Below are 21,853 nucleotides of genomic sequence, written 5' to 3' on the forward strand. Positions count from 1 at the left end.
TTATTCTTTATAATCCTACCGGCTGGCTGATTTGTTATATCGTTCTAATTCTTATAGCCAGCTTATCACTAATCTTTATTTATTTTTCCTCTCTCTCTCTCTCACATATGCACGTAAGTCCTTTGTCTCTTATCAAATTAATTTATTTCTTAGGATCTTTGCAGTCTTATTGGCCTTTTTTATTTTCTAAACATCATTTTTATCACACAACAGTCTGATGGAGTTCACCCTATAGGTATTAACAAATTTATTTTTTTCGCTGCGCCAGCTAATACCTAGGATAGAAAGGATTCTTGCTCAGGATGACCCCTTCAGAGTGATACATGATAATTAGATCCATATTAATCTTACCCCTCCGCTTGCTTAATTCTTTCTCACAGTCGTGGCTCACTTAATATATTTGTACTCATTGGTTTATCCCGCTTAGTTCGTTGATAATTTTATGAGCGGTAGTTTTGAATTCATATGACATAAAGCAGATCAGGCAAGTACATGAATGAAACAATTTAATGAGCTTTAAGGTGATATACAATAAAACAATTCAGGCAGGTTAATATGGTAGCACTCAATTTTAGTTCAAAGGCTCTAATTAATTTGTGCTAATTACACATACTAAATTGCAAGTGACACTAATACAATCATAAGATATAAAATTCATAGGTCATCATCATGCCATTCTGATACACGTGGCCATCAGTTAACACAATAGCACAATTTACACATTAAGTTTAACATAATCAGATATCTACTCGGCCTCGTGGGCAAACAAATGTTAACACTGTTTCGGACCTATGCCAAGTTGTAGGCTACTCTTACAGTCCCTTAAGTTCAGTCCAATATAAATGTTCTCACAGGGAATTCACTTTCTTCTATAGCTGGAATTAGTATTTTAAAAGTCTACATTACCATCTCTGTCCTTGAATTCTTAAGACTTGTTCCCGCCTTGTCTGGTCATCAAGGCCTTCTATATAGTCGCTTTAGAGGATATCTTCCGTAGATCTGTGCGAGTAGAATCTCCACGAGAAACCGGGGGGTTGGCAAGGTGACATCGCCTTGATTGGAACGGCATCAATTTGGTTTGTCCGTCGCACGACGTCGCTCAGCTATCCAGTGCACAGATATAGCTTGGCCCTATACCAACGCTATGACAGGCGAACCAAATGCCCTCCACAATAAGCCAGGAACTGAGAGATCAGGAACCAGGAATCCAGGAAAAAAAAGATTTTGAATTGTGCTTGTAAGGCCTTTTTGTTCAACTCTTTCCTCTCAGCAAATCTTGAACTTCGCAATTCGCGCCAACGCGGTCACGTGTGCTAACGTTGATCACCTTAGCTCCCTCTATTTTTTTTTTGCACGTGTGTCTGCCTTCCTTTCTTGGAAGACGCTCAGGTTTCCTTTTCCAATACTTCTCTCCCTCCCCTTTCTCTCATAATGCAGGACGGCAAAAGTGACCCTTGAACCATAGGCCTTGCTAATTTAGTACTAGAGACTGGCTTTTCCAAATGGATTTGCCAGCTTACATGGATCTTTATATCTGGTTCACACTTAATACAGATTATATATAAAATATAAAAGCTTACTATACAAATTCATGAAATTCCTAAATTTTAAGTGTTTTGTGCTTGTAAACAGCTTACACTTATCCTATTGCCAACGTTCCATATTCTCTAACTTATTTGTACTTAAGGTTGTGACCTGAATATTTTTTAATGAACATTTCATAGCTTATTCAGGACACAACAACAGGATACCTTGTGTTCCAGTATTCATCCTCCACATTTCTTATGGATCTACTATGTAGGTGATATTTTTACAATCTCACCACATCACAAAAGGAGAGCACCAGCAGTTGCCTTTCTTGACATCAGGCTTATTGTACCTCCAGCGATACTTTGTCTAGCAGCTGTTGTATATCTACCTTTGCTGGTAGATATATATAATACAAGTTCTGATTTACTATTCCTCTTAGAAGACGAGGATCATGAAGATGTTACTTAACAGAGTTTACACTATTTGTTTATTTTTCTACAAGTTTCCCACAAGAACTTCTCTCAATCAAATCTGTTATGTGATTAAATAGTTATAATCCTTCTCCTCCCAAAAAAAATGAGTTTTTTTTTTTTTTTTTTAAATTTATACAGTCCTACCATAGCAGAGCAGAAAGTTCCTAACCCTTATATTTCAGGTATGCCTGAAATGAAATATATTTCTGAGGAAGTATCATCTTGTACTGACATCAGTTCTTATCAATCAACAAACTTTCTACTTTCCTGCCAACCACTAAAGATAAACTCTCTTCTCTTCCTCAACCTGATGTTTAATCCTATATGAATATGTCATTTGTCATAACAGACAAACCAGCTACTCTCTGAAGAACATAGTATACTCATGGCATCAACACTGAACATGCAATCCTTTGGAATATCACACATCTAGTTTCACAGAAATAATTTAAACAGGAATGATTGCCTGTCCTTTCCTAAAATTTGGAATATGAATATATCACAAATTTTAGGAAATTTGAGCATTTGCCTTTTGCAATTAACTGATTGTCATTAGAATTTTTTCTTTTTGTTAACTACTTACACTGAAGAGGGATTGTTACTTTCAGTATATTTTAGGGTACTGACACTACACAAGAACAAAATAAATATGATTATTTCTTTAGTTTATTAGAAATATGTATTCACAAGAATAAACAATTTTTAATATTGTAAGTATTTCAACCAGAAACTAACTAACTGGCCATCATCAATGCATAATCACAAGGTGAGGTTAGAACAAAGAATGTTAATCCTACTTACAGAACCGATCCACATGCTGGAATATCACCTTATGGTTATAAAATAAAATGAGATTGCAATTAAAGTCAAAATTAAAATTAGTGATTTGAAAAAGAAAAAAAAAATTAAATGAACTGTAATGACATACACACAAAAGGCACAAGTTTTAGTATATGGCAAATTAAATATGGAAATAGGTAATAGAATAAACAAAATTGGTAATGTATTTATATAGAATAAGAGAGAAATTAGTAAAATCACTAAACCAGCAGTGTTTTTTTTTTTAAAAAAACTTAAACAGAATGGGAGAGGAAAGAGGCCAAGATGGTCAGACCAAAGACCCAGAGGAAGACTGAAATTTTAGTGGACTGATGTAGTTAGTAGACTTAGAAGATCGAAATATAAGATTGGACGGTACAGAGTTCTAGAAAATAATCAACCAATTTGGAAGAAAACTGGCAATAGAAAGTTAGTAATAATATAAATTTCTCATGCAGTACTATCATAGTATTCTGTATACACCCCTTGAGGATACATATCAGGAATTTGATGAACTTTTTTTATATGCTAAAACAATTAAGACAAAATATAGTATGATTAGTAGTCAATTTTATTTAGAACAATTAAGCATAAACAACTTTTTTCTTTTTCTAAATTTCACATTAATAGATAATATGAATAACCAAAAAAATAAATATTTAAAAAAAAATTTTTTTTAATATATTATTTATTATTATTTACTATCTCTAGACAGTAAACATGACTAAATTCCATGTTTGGTCTCCAGAGCAGGTTTTTCTGAATTATGTAAAAAATACAAAAAAAAAAAAAAAATCCTTAGCCCATCTACAAGACTAAGGTTTACAATCTTTCATGGATGGGAGTCAATAAAAAAAAAAAAAAAAGATGCTCCTTTTATGTGTTTCACAAAATGTGAAACGCCAATTCATTTTATCCATTTCCATTCACTAAACAAGTTATTGGATAAATCTTATTGGAATCCTTACAAAAATTGTCAAGCTCTCTCAATTTTTATTTCAAGCAGACCATTTTCTAGACACAAAAAGGCAATTCTGAAATTAAGTAAAAATTTATTTTTTTTTTTTTTTACTGGGTAATTTTTTTGTTGTCAGAATGAACTGAAATTAATAATTCTTCATTGGCCAGATGAAATTTAGTGAAAGTTTGTACTTTCTTCAATGTTCTCCAAATGCTCTCGATATTTTTTTTAACCAGTTTCTTTCCAAATATACTGTAATATCACTTTTTATGGTAACTCTAATCATAAAACAGCTACTCTTATGTGCTCTTTGGTGCTACAATGATGCCAAAGGGAATGATCCTTGTGATTTCTACTCCTCATTGAAATGGTCTGCTGACTGTTTCCACTCTCCCAATTTAAAAATTTGCTCTGACAAAATAACTGAAATAATTTCTTCAATGAAAGCCTTTATTCTCCAATCAACTCAAAATTCATGAATAATGAATACTATCCAAGTTTGGTTTCTTCAGCAAATGTAATATTGTCCCCCACCAAAAAAAATCACAAGTGGTGCAAGGAAAAAACACTCCTGTTTTGTACTCCTTTATACCAAACAGTCCATTGCTCCTTTATACTTCCTATTATACTAAGAACAGCTCATAACATAATTTGATTTATTGTGTTCAGTCTTTTAAAAAGACAGAAGAATCCTGAACTGTTTAGATTCAATATGTCATCTGTTAACTGCATCCTGAAGTTTGTTAGGTCATGCTGGAAATTCAGATTTAAACTCAACATATGTCTGTCATCTTTGCAATCTTGCACATTTCCAGAATCTATCCTACAGCACAGAAGAAAGCCTCCATTCAAACAAGAGGAAATAAACATCAGCTATCAAATTACCAAATTCCATCATTCTGACTTCAATTCTCACAAAAATAATGGAAAAGATCATCAACAGCAAACTAATTCACCACCTGGAAGCCACCCACCAATTAATTAGTGACCATCTATATGGATTCTGCCACTCTCAATGTACAACAAATCTCCAAGCCAGTATTATTCATCTTTGGACATGAGCCATGAAAAGATGTATTGTTGCTCTTGACATTTCCAGACAATTTAATTGCATCTGGAATAGATACTATTTAAAATACTACTATCTTAAGATCTATGCTCCACTTTCTGTAATTACATCACCAGTTTCCTCTTTGGTCATTCACTATTGTAGTGAATTGTGCCCCCCCCCCTTCAAATTTCCCAAGGTAGAGTGACAGAAATCTGTACATTTTATTTGCTTTTCCTCCAAATATAAATGATCTTCCTCCACTTACTTCAAATACTCTTTACAGTATTTTTGCTGATGACAGTGCACTCCATTCCTCTTCCAAAAGATTTTCAAAACATTTTTTTTAGTTTCAAAGACAAATATTTGTTATTCATTATCCTTTCTTTCAACAGTTTTTGATGCCAGAATGAAATATTTTAGGCTTTTTAATTCAATACACAATGACCAACTTGAAAATGTAATTATGGAAAATGCTTCCATAAATTGCATTTTATTTTTTCACTTATAAGGGTTTCTGCCTCACCTATTATCAATATTATCTCAATCAAAAGTTCTAATAAAAGTTAAATATAAAGGCTTCTGGAGAGTGTGGAACACTAAAGGGACTCTTGTGCCAAAGAATGTATTATTTTAGGCTCTTAGTCATTTTGAAACTTTTAATTAACATTTTCAAAATGTATTGCTACACCATATCTTTAGTCATTATTGATATTGGTATTGTACCACAATAATTTTCCTTGTTGCACTAGGTCTAAGTCCATGACTGGCTGATGAAAAATTTTCTTTCTAATTTTGTGTTAAAATTTCATTTTTAGTGACAAGGTTTCTTCTTCTTTTTTTTTCTTTTATATATGGCTCTATTTAAATAGGTTTACATTCAATACTGTGGGTGGGCTAAGGATTTTTTTATCCTATTTATATACATATTTTGTATTTTTTATATAGTTCAAAAACCCTGCTCTAGAGACCAAACATGGAACTTTTTCAAGCCACTTCAGGCTCTGATAAGCAGAGCAGTAGTCTCACACTGGGCAATAAAATTCATCTCCTACCTAAAGAATTCTTTTGGCAAAACAATTTTACACAATGATTCCAAAATGAATTTTAAAAACTTCATGTGATATTTTATTGACCATTTCAACTGCACCTAAAATAGGCAATATACAATTATGTATGCCTATAGCATATATGACAAAAACAGCTCCAGCTGCTATAATTATGAAGCGTGTCACTAAAAAGAGTACTATTACAAAATGCAGCATTACGACACTTAATTTTGAGAAAAATAACTCATTCATTAGTCATCAACAATCTAAATGTTTTAACATTTAGATTGTTTTCTCAGTGTCACTGTCATGTATTAGTGTCAGGTTATGGGTTAAACTCAGAGTTCTAAATCATGATGGAACTGTTGTTGGTCACCACATGTCATCAGTGAAAACTTGTCAATCTGCAGCAACCAAATCCTCGGCCTGTAAACCAGCCATGCCACATCATACCAGTCCCAAACCCTGGTAAATAAATGACGGTTGAGCAAAGGGCAAGCAATCCATTCTCATTTAAAAAAAAAAAAAAAAAGTGCTTTGCTATGGGAACCAAAACCACAGAAACATTTGACCAGAAAGTAACCCTAAATAAGATAAACTGTTGAGAATAAGCTTTCACTAAGGATTGTCAAAACTAAGGAATTGAGGAATACAACAGAAAATTTGGACAAGACTCAAAAACCAAAAGAGACACAAATCATGTGGAGCCAAAAAAACAAATACGAGTTAGATGTTGGAATGTGAGGACTATGTATGAAACATCAAAAGCAGCTAATATAGTCAAAGAAATGAAAGATTACAAAACTGAAATGTTGAGAATAAGCGAGACAAGATGGAATGGATAGGGATTGATCCATTTAAGTTCATATATGATGAGGAGCAATAATGATGTCCAGTAAAGCAAGGGCAACAATGATAGAATGGAAACCAATTACAGAAATATGCATAAGAGTAAGATTTAACTCAAGCTATTACAAAGTGACAATTATAAATGTACAAGTATATGTACCAACTAATAATGCATATGAAAAAGAAAAATATGAATTTTATGATATAAAAAAAAAAAATCTTCCTCCTCTTTATAGCGCTTTTATCCCACTTGATGCAGGGTCCACTATGATTATGCAACTATGGGAAATCCCAACCAGCTTGTCGCAGAGTCTGGAGTTGTGGGGGGGGGGGACAATTTTTATGACTGTAAAAGTGTGTGTGTGTTCATGTAACCTAAGTGTATGCGTGTTCATGCCTGATTTAAGTTTTTTAGCAATTTGTTCACACAACGCATAACTAGCTTGAGTTACTAATTCAGTTACTTGAGTTAATAATTCAGGAAAGATCCTGAATAAGCTTTTTAAAAAGAGATTGGCTTTTGATTATATTTTCTTTCAAAGTCGCTATCTTGTCTAAACATTCTAATCCTTTTAAATTTTCGTATTTCTTATGCTTACTCAAATATGTCGTTCAAGATTATATTTTTTTGTAAATTGCAACATGTTCATTACAAATAAGACAAATGCACTTGTCATTAATTTCAATAAAGAAGTACAGTTCTGTCCATTTTTCACAAAACAGAGCACATTCACCACTTCTTTTATGCTTTTCACTACAACTTGTCATTTAAAAAAATAAATTGAATAAAGTTGTCAACTGGTTAATTACAAAGCACTTGCAGTACTGCATGAGAAAAACAAAGTCAAAAGTCAATATGTTTTGACACATGGGAAAATATCATGGCGGTAATTGGGAAGCAACCAATCAGAGAAAGTCTGAACTTTGCCTGCAAGAAATGCTCCTGATTTCTTTTTATTTTAATGGCTGGTCTCGATTTGATGGTTGCCAGACGTATGATGATCATATTTTATGTAATTAGTTATTTTTGATTTTGTATATTTAATTATTTACATTTAAATAAATTTAATTATAATAAAATTTTATTTACACGTACATACAAGTACATCAGCAAGGGGCAAATTGAAATAGACTTGCGGGCAAAATTTCGCCTGCAGGCAAGGGGTTCCCACCCCGATCTAGAGTGTGAAAAAATCCATCATTTAAATATGCCATTTCACATGCTTATCATATTACACAGAGTTCACTATATATATATAGCTTCTAACAGTCAATAATTGATTGTCTTCTTGTGTTATTATCTGTTTCCACAAAAGAAGTTCTGAAAAAATTAGCAGGCATCCCGAAAGACAAAGACACCTTTCTAGCTTGAGGGAATGCCAATTAGCTCTACTAGGTGATAGATGACCATTGCCTAGTGATAAATCAACTAACTCATGAAGACAATAGCTAGATCCATGGATTCTAGAATCGGTATTCAAAAGATTAAACATTGGTTCATTGTGAGTAATTCCCTTCAAGGTCTTACCAAATATACTATGTAGATCTAGAATCTCTTCCATTCAAGCTTTTCTGCAGCACAGTATGCAGTCTTGAACCTAATGATGTATCAGAGGCTTCCCAATCAGCTAGCATGCAATCTTTCTGTTGCTACCTACTCTTTCAGACCATGTTGGGAGGAAGCTGGAGTAGCATGATAAGAGGAAAGTGCAGCTACAGTATGGCAAGTAGACTGAGTGCTCTCTGGATGATCAACATGTCCAAGAGGCTATTCCTCTTACTGCATGTCCCTACCCTTCAGCTTAATTCCAAAAGTAATAAGAGAAGAAAAATAATTGTCACTATGGCATAAAAAAATTATCAAAAAATATTACCAAAAAAGGTGATAAATCCTACAAAAAAAACGCTTCTATATTCAGTTTGCCAACATTTGCAGCATAACTACAAACATAAAGAATTAAACAAAAAACATAACTATAAACATTACAAGAAATCCAAATGTGACTTGTTTTTGATTACACTTCAAAGAGTGGCAAATTATACATCTTAGCTGTCCAAAGTACATTTTGTATGACTCCTCCCACTACAAGGTTGACATTACATTTGGCATTCTCTTGCACAGAATATCACACTCAAATCTACTCTTTTTGATATTTTCAGCCTTGAAGTTTCCTTCACTCATTTTGTAGTAACACCTGCTGTCTCTATCACAATCCAAATGCTACAAAATCATCCTGACCTCATATTTCTCAAGAATGATTCTATGCACTGCAACAACCCAAACAGCAAGGTCATTTTTCTTGGTAACTTTGGCTTCCTGTTTCCAACTAATCAGGATGAAAGGGATACTGAGATATTTGCTGCAAGCAATGATCTAATGCAAGTCGTCCATTTACCAACCAGAATAATTCACTCTACTTGCTCAACTCTTGATCTTTGCTGTCTTGCCCCTGATAACTGCAACTATAATCATGTGCAAATTTGCTATCCTGTGGAAGACGTTTTTTCTGAACCTGTCTCAAGGTTTGTGTCATTTAGCATTAAAATGGCTCAAAATAGTATGATCTTTGAAATTTCTTATTGTTAGATTACCGTTTCTCTCCTGTCCAAATACTTGCTCTTCTGACAAAATTATATATGCCACAATTATGCCTTATTCCTCACTTCATTCAAAACTTTATCCAAGTCTATTATTCAAGCTTCAGTTTTTCAATAAATGTGCCAAAGCATTCAAAAATAAAAATTCATCACATCACAAGAAGGTTAAGACAAAAATTCCAGCTTCATTCTTCAGTATATATTGAAGCATTACAGCAATGGCAAAAATTAAAAAAATAAATACATAATTAATGAACTAAGAAAACAGAAGCAAATAGGGAAAAAAAAGTCCTACAAAAAAATTCGTGCTTCGTGAAATGTATTTATAAACCCTTAATGGATAAGCTTAACATAGTCTTTGATGTAGAGGTGCGATATAAAAATAAACATTAATGCATACCTTTTCCAATGTGACGGCGGGTATTCTCAATTGTGGAGTTTCTGTTCACATTAGATAGAAGACCAAGACAAAATCTGTTGTTGTTGTTTGAAGGATCAGTAAAGCCATCAATAACAATGCTGTGATTCTGAGCATGAAACACCTCACCAACCCTGGAATTTAGTTCGTAATATGCTATGGAACACCAGTACTGAGGCTCTTGATATGTCACAGGTGCCACATCTACAATATAACAAAAATTATTGTAAAAATAACAAAAACAATATGTAAAACATATGAGCATCATATGTTTTACATTAACTAAGGTGAGCAACTAAAATGACCTAAGAAGGGACAGCTTTTGAGAAGGGGACTTCTAAGAATACAAAAACTCATGAAGATGAATGAAATAATGCTGTTCACACAATGTTCTTGATGTTCCTACTACAACTGTCTAAGCAATGAAAGCATGAAACATGTGGGACTGTGCTGTACCTTCAATATTCAAGAGTTGGTCACCTTAAATACAACAATTCAAGCATTAAAAATCAAATTGGGTTTTATCTTATATAGCACACAGAAAATAATGCAGGATAATTTCTACTTTAATAACAAATATACAGTAAGCTCCCCATATCTGCAGTTTCACTTATCTGTGGTTCAAAAAAAACACGCGAAATGGTCGAGCGCCGCACCATTTGAAATATGCATATACGCAGGCTGAAAACTTGTCGAAACACACTTGTTTTGCTAGGTTCATGGACTTAATGTGCATGTTTGTTCATGTATAGTTTTATTCGAATTGTCGAAGAAAGCAATCAATTGTCTGTCATTGCAATTAAAAATTGTGTTTAAATTCAAGCAAATAAATTGTGAAAAATTTTTAAATGGCTTCAAAACCAAAGAGAAGATGTGAAGTGCTCAGTATTAGGGAAAAATCAAAGATTATCAATATGACTGAAGTAGAAAAAGAGTCAATTGCAACAGTTGTCAAGATCTATAATAAAAACAAATCCTCAATACATGAAGTGTTGAAGAACAAAGAAAAAATTCGTGCCAGTCTTTCCATTGCGCCCAAATCTGCAAAAGTTATGGGTACAGTGCATGATAAGGCGTTACTCAAGGTAGAGAAAGCTTTGAATTTGTGGGTGGAAAACATGACAAGAAAAAGGATTCTTACTGATGGTAACACATTACGACAAAAAACATTGATCCTATATGAAGGTATGCAGCCACAAGACGAAACAGAAGAGGAAGAAAAGTCATTTACAGCAAGCAAGGTTTAATCTAAAAAACATAAAACTTACAGGAGAATCTGCATCAGCTGCATTGTTTCCAGCAGAATTTAAAAATATTATTGCAGAGAAAGGATATCATCCTAAGCAAGTTTTTAATTGTGATGAAACTGACCTCGTTTGGAAGAAAATACCCCCAATGGACCTACATCCATAAAACTGAAGCAAGCACCAGGCTTTTAAAGCATTTAAGGACAGATTGACGCTGGTACTTTGTGGCAGCACAGCTGGTCATATAATTAAACCTGGCCTTGTTTACCGAGCACAGAATCCACGTCCTTAAAAACAAAAGTTGTCTGCCTGTTTTTTGGCAATCAAATCCGAAAGCATGGGTCACGGCCATGTTATTTACGGAATGGTTCCGTCGATGTTTTATTCCAGAGGTGGAAAAAATACTTGGAGAGGGAAGGATTACCATTTAAAGTTTTATTGATAATAGACAATGCTCCAGGGCACCTTGAGTCACTAGTCACCGAAGATGAAAATGTTCAAGTGGTTTTCTTCCCACCTAATACGACCTCGTTGCTTCAGCCACTCGATCAAGATGTCATTAGATGCTTCAAAGCCTCATATGCTCAGCAGGTTTTCAATATGATTCGTGCAATGGTTGAGGATTCTGATGATGTTGGAGTCATGGAATGCTGGAAATCATTCACAATTGCAGATGCAATTGTATTCATCAAGGGAGCAATGGACAAATTGAAACCAGAAATGGTAAATGCATGCTGGAAGGATTTGTGGAGTGATGCCATTCATAATTCCCAAGATGCCCCTGATATTAACTCACAGATAACAATGATAATTAACACAGCACAGAAAATAGGTGGAGAGGGATTTGACGATATAACAGAAGAAGAAGAATTGAATGATTACATAGATGGACATCGTGAGGTACTCACTAATGAAGAGTTGGAAGATCTTGCCAAATCTTCTATAGAAGAAGAAGATGACAATGAGGATGAAAGTGAACAAGAACCACCAGCGTGGACACTCGAAAAATTTGCCACGATATTTCGAATGGCTTAAATATTAAAGGAACAGATAATGGATTATGATTCAATGATGGAGTGTAGCATAAAAATTACTCGTACAATAACAGAAGCTTTGGAACCTTTGCAGAACCTGTTTACTGAATTCAAGAGACAAAAACAGCAGCTTCCAATAACAATGTTTCTTAAAAAAAGTCGACAAAGCTTCTACTGTCGATGATCCTCAGCCGTCCACATCATTTGCTCAGTAGGCAAGCAAGCAGCCGACTGCCAAAGATTTGGAAGATGAATAAATATGTTGCTGAACACAACAAGGTGTTCTGATCTCAGTTGATTCCTCCTAATAAGAATAAAAATGTTAAGATTTTATTAACAATTACATTTTCATTAGCATATTTTCTCATTTCATTCTCATTTAACCCACATAATTATTATGTGGGTTAAATTTTATGCGTCTAAAGATGAACTTTTATTGAATGAGGCAATATTTTTGGTTTGCCACTTCACCCGTACTACTCAGGGGTACTTTCTACTGCATTTGGGCACACATTCCACTGCTCCTCGTAGATTCTAAAGACATAAAAATTGTTTCATGATAATTTTAAATAAATATGTAATATTATTATTATTATTTATTTAATCATACAATTTAGTGTATACATTAACTACATAACATATTCACTAAAGAACCCTACAGTCCTAGTGCATGAGACTAAGTCAATTTACTAATAATTTCCTGCTTCAATTTTGCTATATATGCGCAAAAATCTGGGTCACTAGTGGTTCACTACTACCCATGGAAGACGAGTGTTGGATTCTAATTACGTAGAAAATAGAATAAATGTTATTTGATTCAGAATCCAACATGATTTTCCATCACAAAGGCTGCGTTTGTAAATATTATTTAATGTAAATAACGTAAATATAATTTGATATCATATAACTACCTTAATTATATCAATTATTTAATTATTTAATCAAAGAAATGTGTTAATGGTAAATAGATTCTGTATTAATTATTATTAAGCCATTTTATTTATTGTTATGTCAATATTATAGAAACTTATATTTGCAATATTAACTACGCATTTATTGAAGAGCAAATATTCTAATTATTCCTATTTGTGTATAAAGCTTAACGTATTAATGACCCAATGTAGTAGTATAGCCTTGTCTAACATTGGCGAGAATGTTTATGTTTGTCTGTTGTCATGGAGACGCATGAAATAAACGAGCGCAAGTGGAACAGAGCGTGGGCTGAAGGGAGAAGAGAAAAAATATAAAAAAAGTAAAGTGTGGGGACGAAAACTTGGAAGTGAAAGGAAGCAGGGTGATGAAATAAAGAAGTAGAAGTAAATAAAGGTTCTTAAGGGTAGAAGTTAAGTGGATAATTTTTATAAGTGAGCAAGAAAGTAACGAATTTTATAGTTAGCTGAAATTGAAATCAGCAGTAATAATAGAAGGAAAATTAAAGCTACAATCGGATAAAGTAAAAAGCTGAACATTCAAGGAAGAATTCTGAATAAACCCAGCGGATCTAGTATTGCAGCTTATTTCCGATTTGCCCTAAAGAGAACCTCACAGTGTTTTAATTAATTTATGAGTGGTAATAAGGATAGTTGAAGTGCCCTAATTGATGTCAAGAATTCTGAAGTGTAATTAATAGTGCTTTAAGTATAACTGCGGATAAGTTTTGTAGATGTGTTTTTATTCTTTAAGTGTGATAAGTAAATTCCAGAAGTTTGCTCACAACAAAATAGATGTTCTAGGAACCATTTCCGATAAGGTCTATTATAGTGAATTATTAATTTTAACTGTGGAAACCCTTCGTGATTGAGAGTTGGAGATAGGAATTTTTTGAAAGATATTTTCAGCTATTAGATCCTGTAATATTTTGAACTTATAGCATGACTGAAAAATGTGTGAAAACTAATCAGATTGGATGTTCTATTATATTCATTTAAGTGTAAAAACTTTATAACCCAGAAGCTAAAAAGGTGTATGTGAAGACTTGGAAGATTGTGCTAATGTAATTGACTTGACTTAATGTTTGACTTATTTCTATTGTTTAAAATTAGAAGTAAAATTTATGTAAGTGTTATATGACCTATATTAAATGCTTTATTTGTTAACCTAACTGTTGTATTTGCCTGAAATTCTTTTTACTGCACCATTCACAAAAATCCGAATCTAGTGGGAATCCCAAAGAGAGAAAATAAATACTTCGGCCTGAATGAGTGAAAAGACTGCTAACTAATTTTGAATTGATCCTACTATTTCATATAGACTTATCTAAGGATAGAGTGGCACAGTATAATAGAAATTTCTCTACCCTTAGATCAGTAATCAATTTACAATTAGTTTTCCTTTATTTTATGAAAGTGACTTTTAACAAGATGGCAGATTCGAACGTCAAGAGAATACGTCACGACAACGATGGAACCAAGCCCCACGGATAAGGGGGGGGGGGGGGCTACTGTATAAAGAAATAACAGGAAATTTGTTTCTTTTTCATCTTAAAATGAAAAGTTTAAAAGTATTTTTAAACTCAAAACAATTTAACTCAAACTTCAGTATGAGTTAACTTGGTGTTGCACTCTTAAAAGATGGGCCCTCTGTCAAGGAACCTGTATTTGCCTTTGGTTATTTGCTTTTGATTAATGGTTTCACAATTATTTATTTTGTTTTCATCACAGACCAGGCAGAAAAATACGTCCACACAATTCATCATGGGAAAATTCATCCCAAGAAAAATTCATCATAAACCTGGTTAAATCGAATTAAGTTTAGAGATGCAGTTCTTTTCACAAAGCAAAAATCAGAATTTAAAGGAGACTGAATGCACCAGTGTAAAAGGTTTTCTTCTTGAATTGTTGGTTATCCCTAGAGTCAACTTCAATCATTTTTCAAAGACAGTTCCTAGGCCTGCTAGTATGAAAATGACTCTCTCATTGTGACTTTTTCTTAAGCCTTGCCTGAAAAATTAATTGCAGGAAATGACTATCGCCTACATTTGTATTTTTATAGTAACCAGTATGGCGATGGCCCTTGGTTTCACACTGTACTGTTCCTTCTAATCTATTTCCATTTTCTGTTCTTTATCTCTGTGCTTTATTCATATTATCTATTGTATTCTATTTTCATTTATAGTACTTCAGTGTTAATAATAAAAATTTTATTCATTCATTCATTTTCAGATATTTCATATACAGTGGTATCTCGCTAACCCAAACTAATAAAAACCGTGCTCGTTCGGATTAGCGAATTTCTCCCCAAGAGACAACAATAACTAGCATTTAAGACAAAAATAATCAGATTCTAATGGTATATCAATTTAATTCTGTAAATAAATTAACTGATAGAAAAAAGCTACTGTACTGTAATATAAAACAACAAAAAATAATAATAATACGGTACACAAGTTTATTTTAGTAAAAATTTAATTTGTATGTACCTGTATTGTTGAGGAGTCTGATTTAATAAAATTGCATAGTTCAGTACGTAATGTAATTTACGTAAAAAATATCACTTTCTTGTACACAACACAAAAAAGTTTCACAAAATAGCACAAAAAAGTTTCACAAAATAGCACAAAAAAAAGTTTTTTTTTTTTTATTTCTTTGTAAAAAAGTCCCTGATTTTCTTTTGCTTCTTTGAAGCTAAACTTTTTTCGAATGCTTCTTTTCAGAGCTGCATTAGCAACAAAATTTTGTGTAATGGCTTATCATTCTGCTTAGTCCATTCTATACACATATTAAAACTGTCAGCTGCCTCTTCGTGTTTTACTTTTTTTTTCTTCGAGTTCTTCATTGTCATCATCGTCCTGTAATTCATTCTGTAGCGTCATATTTATAATTTCATCATCTGATTTGATTTCGAATTCACTTTCAGTTCTATCTGTAATCCATTCTGCAACATCTGTTTGTGAAATTTCAACATCTGGATTTATATTTTTAACCAAATTATGCACGTTTTGAATTTCCTCTTTTTGTGTATATTTGTGATTCATGCCGAAAATACAGTACATACTGTACAGTATAAAAAAGAAAAATGTGAATACACAATAAATCAAAATAGTCCTCCAGTATAACCATACAATCGACAGTATGAAAAAAAATACTGTACCGTAATAATAATAAAATAAATAATAATAGTTAAAATAATAACAGAAAATAATAATACGTAATAAATAAAACTTTTTTCTTTCAAACCGCAGTTCGGATTACTGGAGGGTTCGGACTAAAGAGGTTCGGATTAGCGAGATACCACTGTACATTTCCTATCTGAACCAGAAAATGAATTATAAGGTCATGTCGAGGTCAAGTCATGTTTTTTTTAGGATTTTGTTGATTTTTTCTGAGGTGCCTCGGATGTAGGGATGGAAAAAATCAACAAAATCCTAAAAAAACATGACTTGACCTCTTGTTACAGACCATATAGAAAATTGGCATCCCTTATCCGCTCCACTAAAGACCAACCACTTCCCCTAGACCTACTTGGGGTATACCAGGTCCTTTGCAGCTGTAAATTGTTCTACTTTGGCCAAACAGGCAGGACAGCAAATATCAGAATCTCAGAACACAAGGACTACATCCGATTTCAATAGTATAGCCACTCTGGGATTGCAGACCATGCTCTGGATACTCGCCACAGAATAAGGTGGAAGAAAGCCATAGTAATACACCGCAGCAAGTTCAAATATGAAAGACTATTCATGGAATCAGCCTCAGCCCTTAGGAACATGTCAAACCTCAACAAATTTGGATGCATGAGACTGCCCCAAATTTGGGAAACATCTATCAGAAGAACTTCAGCCCAAAGGCCAAGAACACCTAATATAGCCCGCCAGGGGGCACCATCAGGACTTTAGAAAAACAGTAGCTTCCTTGCTTCATTTCTCATTTGCTGTTATGTAGTACTTGCGTGCATGTGTCTTTATCTGTACGTGCACGTAGGTTTCAATGAAGATGGCAACATGATGTTGCCGAAATATTGGAAAGTATATATTAAAGGTGATTTAATTTATATTTGTAGTGTACACTGGCAATTCCTTAAGGATTAATTATCATGTAAAAGTGCAAGTGATAGAAAAAATTTGTGAAGATATTTCACATGCAAATTGCTTGCTTACACTTGGGTAGAGGATTAAACAATTTAATTTCTTGATAATTAATTTACTTTGCTGGTCGAGTGATTAGCATATCTGCTCTACAGCTGAAAGAATGTGGGTTCAAATCCCACCATGGGCATGTATTTTTGTGATTGTCTGTGAAAATACTAGTGGTTGTGGTCAGCGGTAGATGGCGTTGGTGTAGATGATAAAGGTAGCTGCGGTTGTGGAGATAGAGAGTTGCAGAGTAGGTGCTCTCCCTCAATGAGTCTTTGGGACTCCCTGGAGGTGTTATGTAATAATAATAATAACATATTATTTCATCTTTCTTGAGGCATTAGGCTCAATGGCCTTTCAATGCCACACAACTTGGCTTCATAGAAACCGAATTATTACTATGAGAGGGCAATTATTATTTAGGCATATGATGACATATAAAAGATAAATGGCCTTGCAACTAAAGGTGAGTTACTCCATCTTACATGGAGATAACAGGATTTTTCTTCCTAACAAATCTTGGGAGAAGAATATAGCCAAGGATAAAAAACTTGGCAAGTTTTTTTTTTTTTTTTTTTAATCCTGCAAGAGAGACAAAATGGACTAAAGAGATTACATTAAAAGCAATAGCAATATATAGATTAAATAAGATCTGACCATTCCTTCCTATATGGATATGATGCATACCAAATAAGGTAAGGTATGCAAAATAAGCTTAGTTATTTAATAAAAGTTACATATTTCACTATGTCTATTGTTAAGATATTTGCTATAAAAAACTTTTTATTTGCTATATAAAATTTTTATTATTATTATTATTTCGGGCGACTCCAGGAGTCCTTAGACTCATCGAGGCTATTAAAATTATCATATCCATTTTACTGATTTTTATATACTTATATAATAAATATATGCTTAATAAATTATATATATCTGTTTTATATTTAATTTGTGTTCTTATTTCAAAAACATGAAGTAACACTATGAAGTAATAATATCAGTAAATAATTTTTTTTAGTTTTCTTTTCATATCCTTTTAATTTTAAATTTTTCCTGTTATTAAAAAACGAGTACCTAGTAACTAATTGTTTTTACAATAGGTGGAACACTATACAAAAATGTTGTATAGTGATTCGCTTTCTCTTCAAAAAGGTTTATTCAATTTTCACAGCCAATAAGGTCAAATATTAAAAAATATTCAATAATTTATCAGCTGAAAAAAGAATGGCACATCAAGTACTTAACTTTTATAAGGTTGTGTTCAATAAATTTTAACATGCTTAGAAATATCAAACTTAATATCCTGTCCAATAGTATCAATTTTGCAATATCTGTGTCTAATATCTCTAATGTTGACGTCATTGCTAATGTAAAGAGGGGTAAAGAAAAGAAATTACCAAAAAACACTGCGGATTTAATCCCTATCCAAACAGCAGCCATTATTCTTAAAATCCAACAGCCACATAGAAATATTTTGAAAATGATATGACAAGAACTAGAACAGGAGAAAATCACAAAACTCCCTACTAAGGGGTAACAAAGGTACCTATTTAGGGACATAACCAGAACCTTTCCAGGTCCAGCACTCTCAACTCACAGCATGTGGAACCAACAGTTGGCTATGAACTTGCTAACAAACCGTGAAACACCCCTGCAGCCACCAGTCCAGCTTGCATCTATCTCCTACATAAATGGAACATGGCAACAGCCCTTACTGTGACTGCATCCTTTGCCGTTTCCATGGTGACCTGCAGCAGATACATGAATTGTCAAAGGAGGCTCTAGAGTGGCTCTCAACATTGGACATTGAACTACAGATGAACTCTGCCATAAGAATACATACATACATATAGGAACAAAGCCATGGTAATCATGAACACAGAAGAATATATTGAAAAAATTCAAAGCTTGCTCAATAACAAGAACTACAGGCTATTTGACTATGACCCCCCCCCCCACTTGGCACACCCACAACATGACCTACAATTTAATTAAAGACCTGTGTCAAGTAGCCAAAAGATATCAAGAAACATCATATATCTATACATTCTTTATTTCCCAGAATTTACAGAGCTCCTAAGGTACACAAGCAAAAAATATACTGTAGCCCATGGATGTCATTCACCTCTATTCTATCTAAATACCTTGCACAGCTGATACATCATGCTTTATTGAAAAAATAAAGGATTTGTAATCGACGAACCTTCTGACCAAGATCAAGCAATAACAAAATTGTTTATAATCAGAGAAAGTCATGCTAAAAAAATAAATAAATAATAATTAAAGAGGAAAAGATAAAAATCTGGTTGGCTAACATGGCTGGTGAAGCAGAGTCAGGACTAATCATTAATATGTGAATTTTTACTGACTGTGAAAGGAACAACAGATAGAGAAAATCCTGTAGGGCAATCTTCATTGCTTTTTCTCAAAGAGAAAGTATGAAACCTGTCTGTGAAAGGCTTCAAGGAAGCCATAAGCTAAAGCAGGAACAGCAAGGCACTTGAAACATCAGCTCTGGAGAAATCCACTCATATCCATTTACGATGTTCATACCCTTTTGAAATGTGGAACATTTCATGAACTTGACACCAGGCAAAGTCAGAAACATTGATTCAGGACCACAAGAAGAGAAACTGATTTTAAATGGAATGAAATCACATCAAACTGCAATAAATAGACTTTCATCTATATATCAGCAAACAAATCTGGTAATGGAGGCATCTGAGTCTTAGGCCAAATCTTTAAACTCAAATCTGTACTTATGCACTCACTGTGACTCAGACAATCTCTGCACTGTCCCAACACACACACACACAATCTCCACATTATAGGTGGAGATTTTAATGCACAAATAGTATCAGACATTTCAGCATTACAAAAAAAATGGGACCTTTCATATCCATAATACTACAAATGAAGATTAACTGTGCAACTCATAATAACCTTGTCAATTTACAGAGTAAATTTCCACACAAACCTGAAAGAAAATGAAACAAGATCACAGATAGATATTTATATTTTAATCATCCTCGTAGACAGGCTTATACGTTGGTTATGCATTTCTAAATAACTTAGGGAATTGAAACAACGTAGATCCGAATATAAATTAAATTATACTTTAATAGATATTTCCGATATTTCGGCAATGTCACATTGCCATTTTCTAAAGGAACTTACAAAAAGGCAGGTGCACACAGGCAATAACAATACAGTAACTGAGAATGAAGATATGAAGCTATCGTTCTCCTAGAAGTCCTGATGGTGCCCTCAAGCGGGCTAAGTAGGCGTTCTTGGCCGTTGGGCTGAAGGTCTGCTGATGTATGCCTCCCAAATTTGGGGCAGTCGCATACAACCAAATTTGTTGAGGTTTGGAGAGTTTCTTATGGCAGAGGCTGATTCCATAAATAATCTTTCGAATTTATATTTGCTTCGGTATATTATTGTTGCTTTCTTCCACCGTATTCTGTGGCGAGTATCCAGAGCATGGTCTGCAAGACCAGAATGGCTATACTTGTAAAACCGGATGTAGTCCTTGTGTTCAGAAATTCTGATATTCGCTGTCCTGCCTGTTTGGCCAAAGTACGACAGTTTACAACTGCAAGGGACCTGGTATACACCAGGTAGGTCTAGGGGAAGTGGTTGGTCTTTGGTAGAGTGGATAAGGGATGCCAATTTTCTGTAAGGCCTGTAACAGGAGGTGAGGTCATGTTTTTTTAGAATTTTGGTGATTTTTTCTGAGGTGCCTCGGATGTAGGGAATTTCACCCTGGAAAAAGAAGAAAACAACTGCCTCCCTTTCCTAGACACACTAGTCGCCCGCCAGCCTGATGGAACTTTGGTTTTCTCAGTTTACAGAAAACCCACCCATACAGGCAGATACATCCACCAACAATCCCACCACCCCCCCTCACAACAATATGGAGTGGTAAAAACACTATACAACAGGGCTAAACAAATCTGTTCTAACGACATAGCCCTTAACACTGAACTAAATCACATCCTCAACACTTTCTCAGCCAATGGCTACCCCCCCAAAAAATCCAAAAAATATTAAAACCTACAAACCACAGCCCCCCTCCTCCCCCTCCACAAAAAAGATTACTCTAAATCCATCACCATTCCCTACATCCGAGGCACCTCAGAAAAAATCACCAAAATTCTAAAAAAACATGACCTCACCTCCTGTTACAGGCCTTACAGAAAATTGGCATCCCTTATCCACTCTACCAAAGACCAACCACTTCCCCTAGACCTACCTGGTGTATACCAGGTCCCTTGCAGTTGTAAACTGTCGTACTTTGGCCAAACAGGCAGGACAGCGAATATCAGAATTTCTGAACACAAGGACTACATCCGGTTTTACAAGTATAGCCATTCTGGTCTTGCAGACCATGCTCTGGATACTCGCCACAGAATACGGTGGAAGAAAGCAACAATAATACACCGGAGCAAATATAAATTCGAAAGATTATTTATGGAATCAGCCTCTGCCATAAGAAACTCTCCAAACCTCAACAAATTTGGTTGTATGCGAATGCCCCAAATTTGGGAGGCATACATCAGCAGACCTTCAGCCCAACGGCCAAGAACGCCTACTTAGCCCGCTTGAGGGCACCATCAGGACTTCTAGGAGAATGATAGCTTCATATCTTCATTCTCAGTTACTGTATTGCTATTGCCTGTGTGCACCTGCCTTTTTGTAAGTTCCTTTAGAAAATGGCAATGTGACATTGCCGAAATATCGGAAATATCTATTA

At 34.1% G+C, this 21,853-nt stretch overlaps 1 protein-coding gene across 2 annotated transcripts in view; it reads right to left on the bottom strand.

The window, feature by feature from the left end:
* The window catches only part of LOC150097986 (protein mothers against dpp-like), a 139,281-nt gene that overhangs the window by 19,511 nt on the left and 97,917 nt on the right, over window positions 1-21,853 (bottom strand). For both annotated transcript variants that reach the window (XM_090406493.1, XM_090406494.1), the window contains exon 6: window positions 9,728-9,949. In XM_090406493.1, coding sequence (XP_090262619.1) covers window positions 9,728-9,949 — 222 coding nt within the window. The remainder of the gene's footprint in view (window positions 1-9,727; window positions 9,950-21,853) is intronic.

Source organism: Typopeltis vanoorti, chromosome 16 (assembly GCF_054136105.1).
Source record: "Typopeltis vanoorti isolate ZY-2024b chromosome 16, IOZ_Tvanoo_1.0, whole genome shotgun sequence".
NCBI lineage: Eukaryota > Metazoa > Arthropoda > Arachnida > Uropygi > Thelyphonidae > Typopeltis > Typopeltis vanoorti.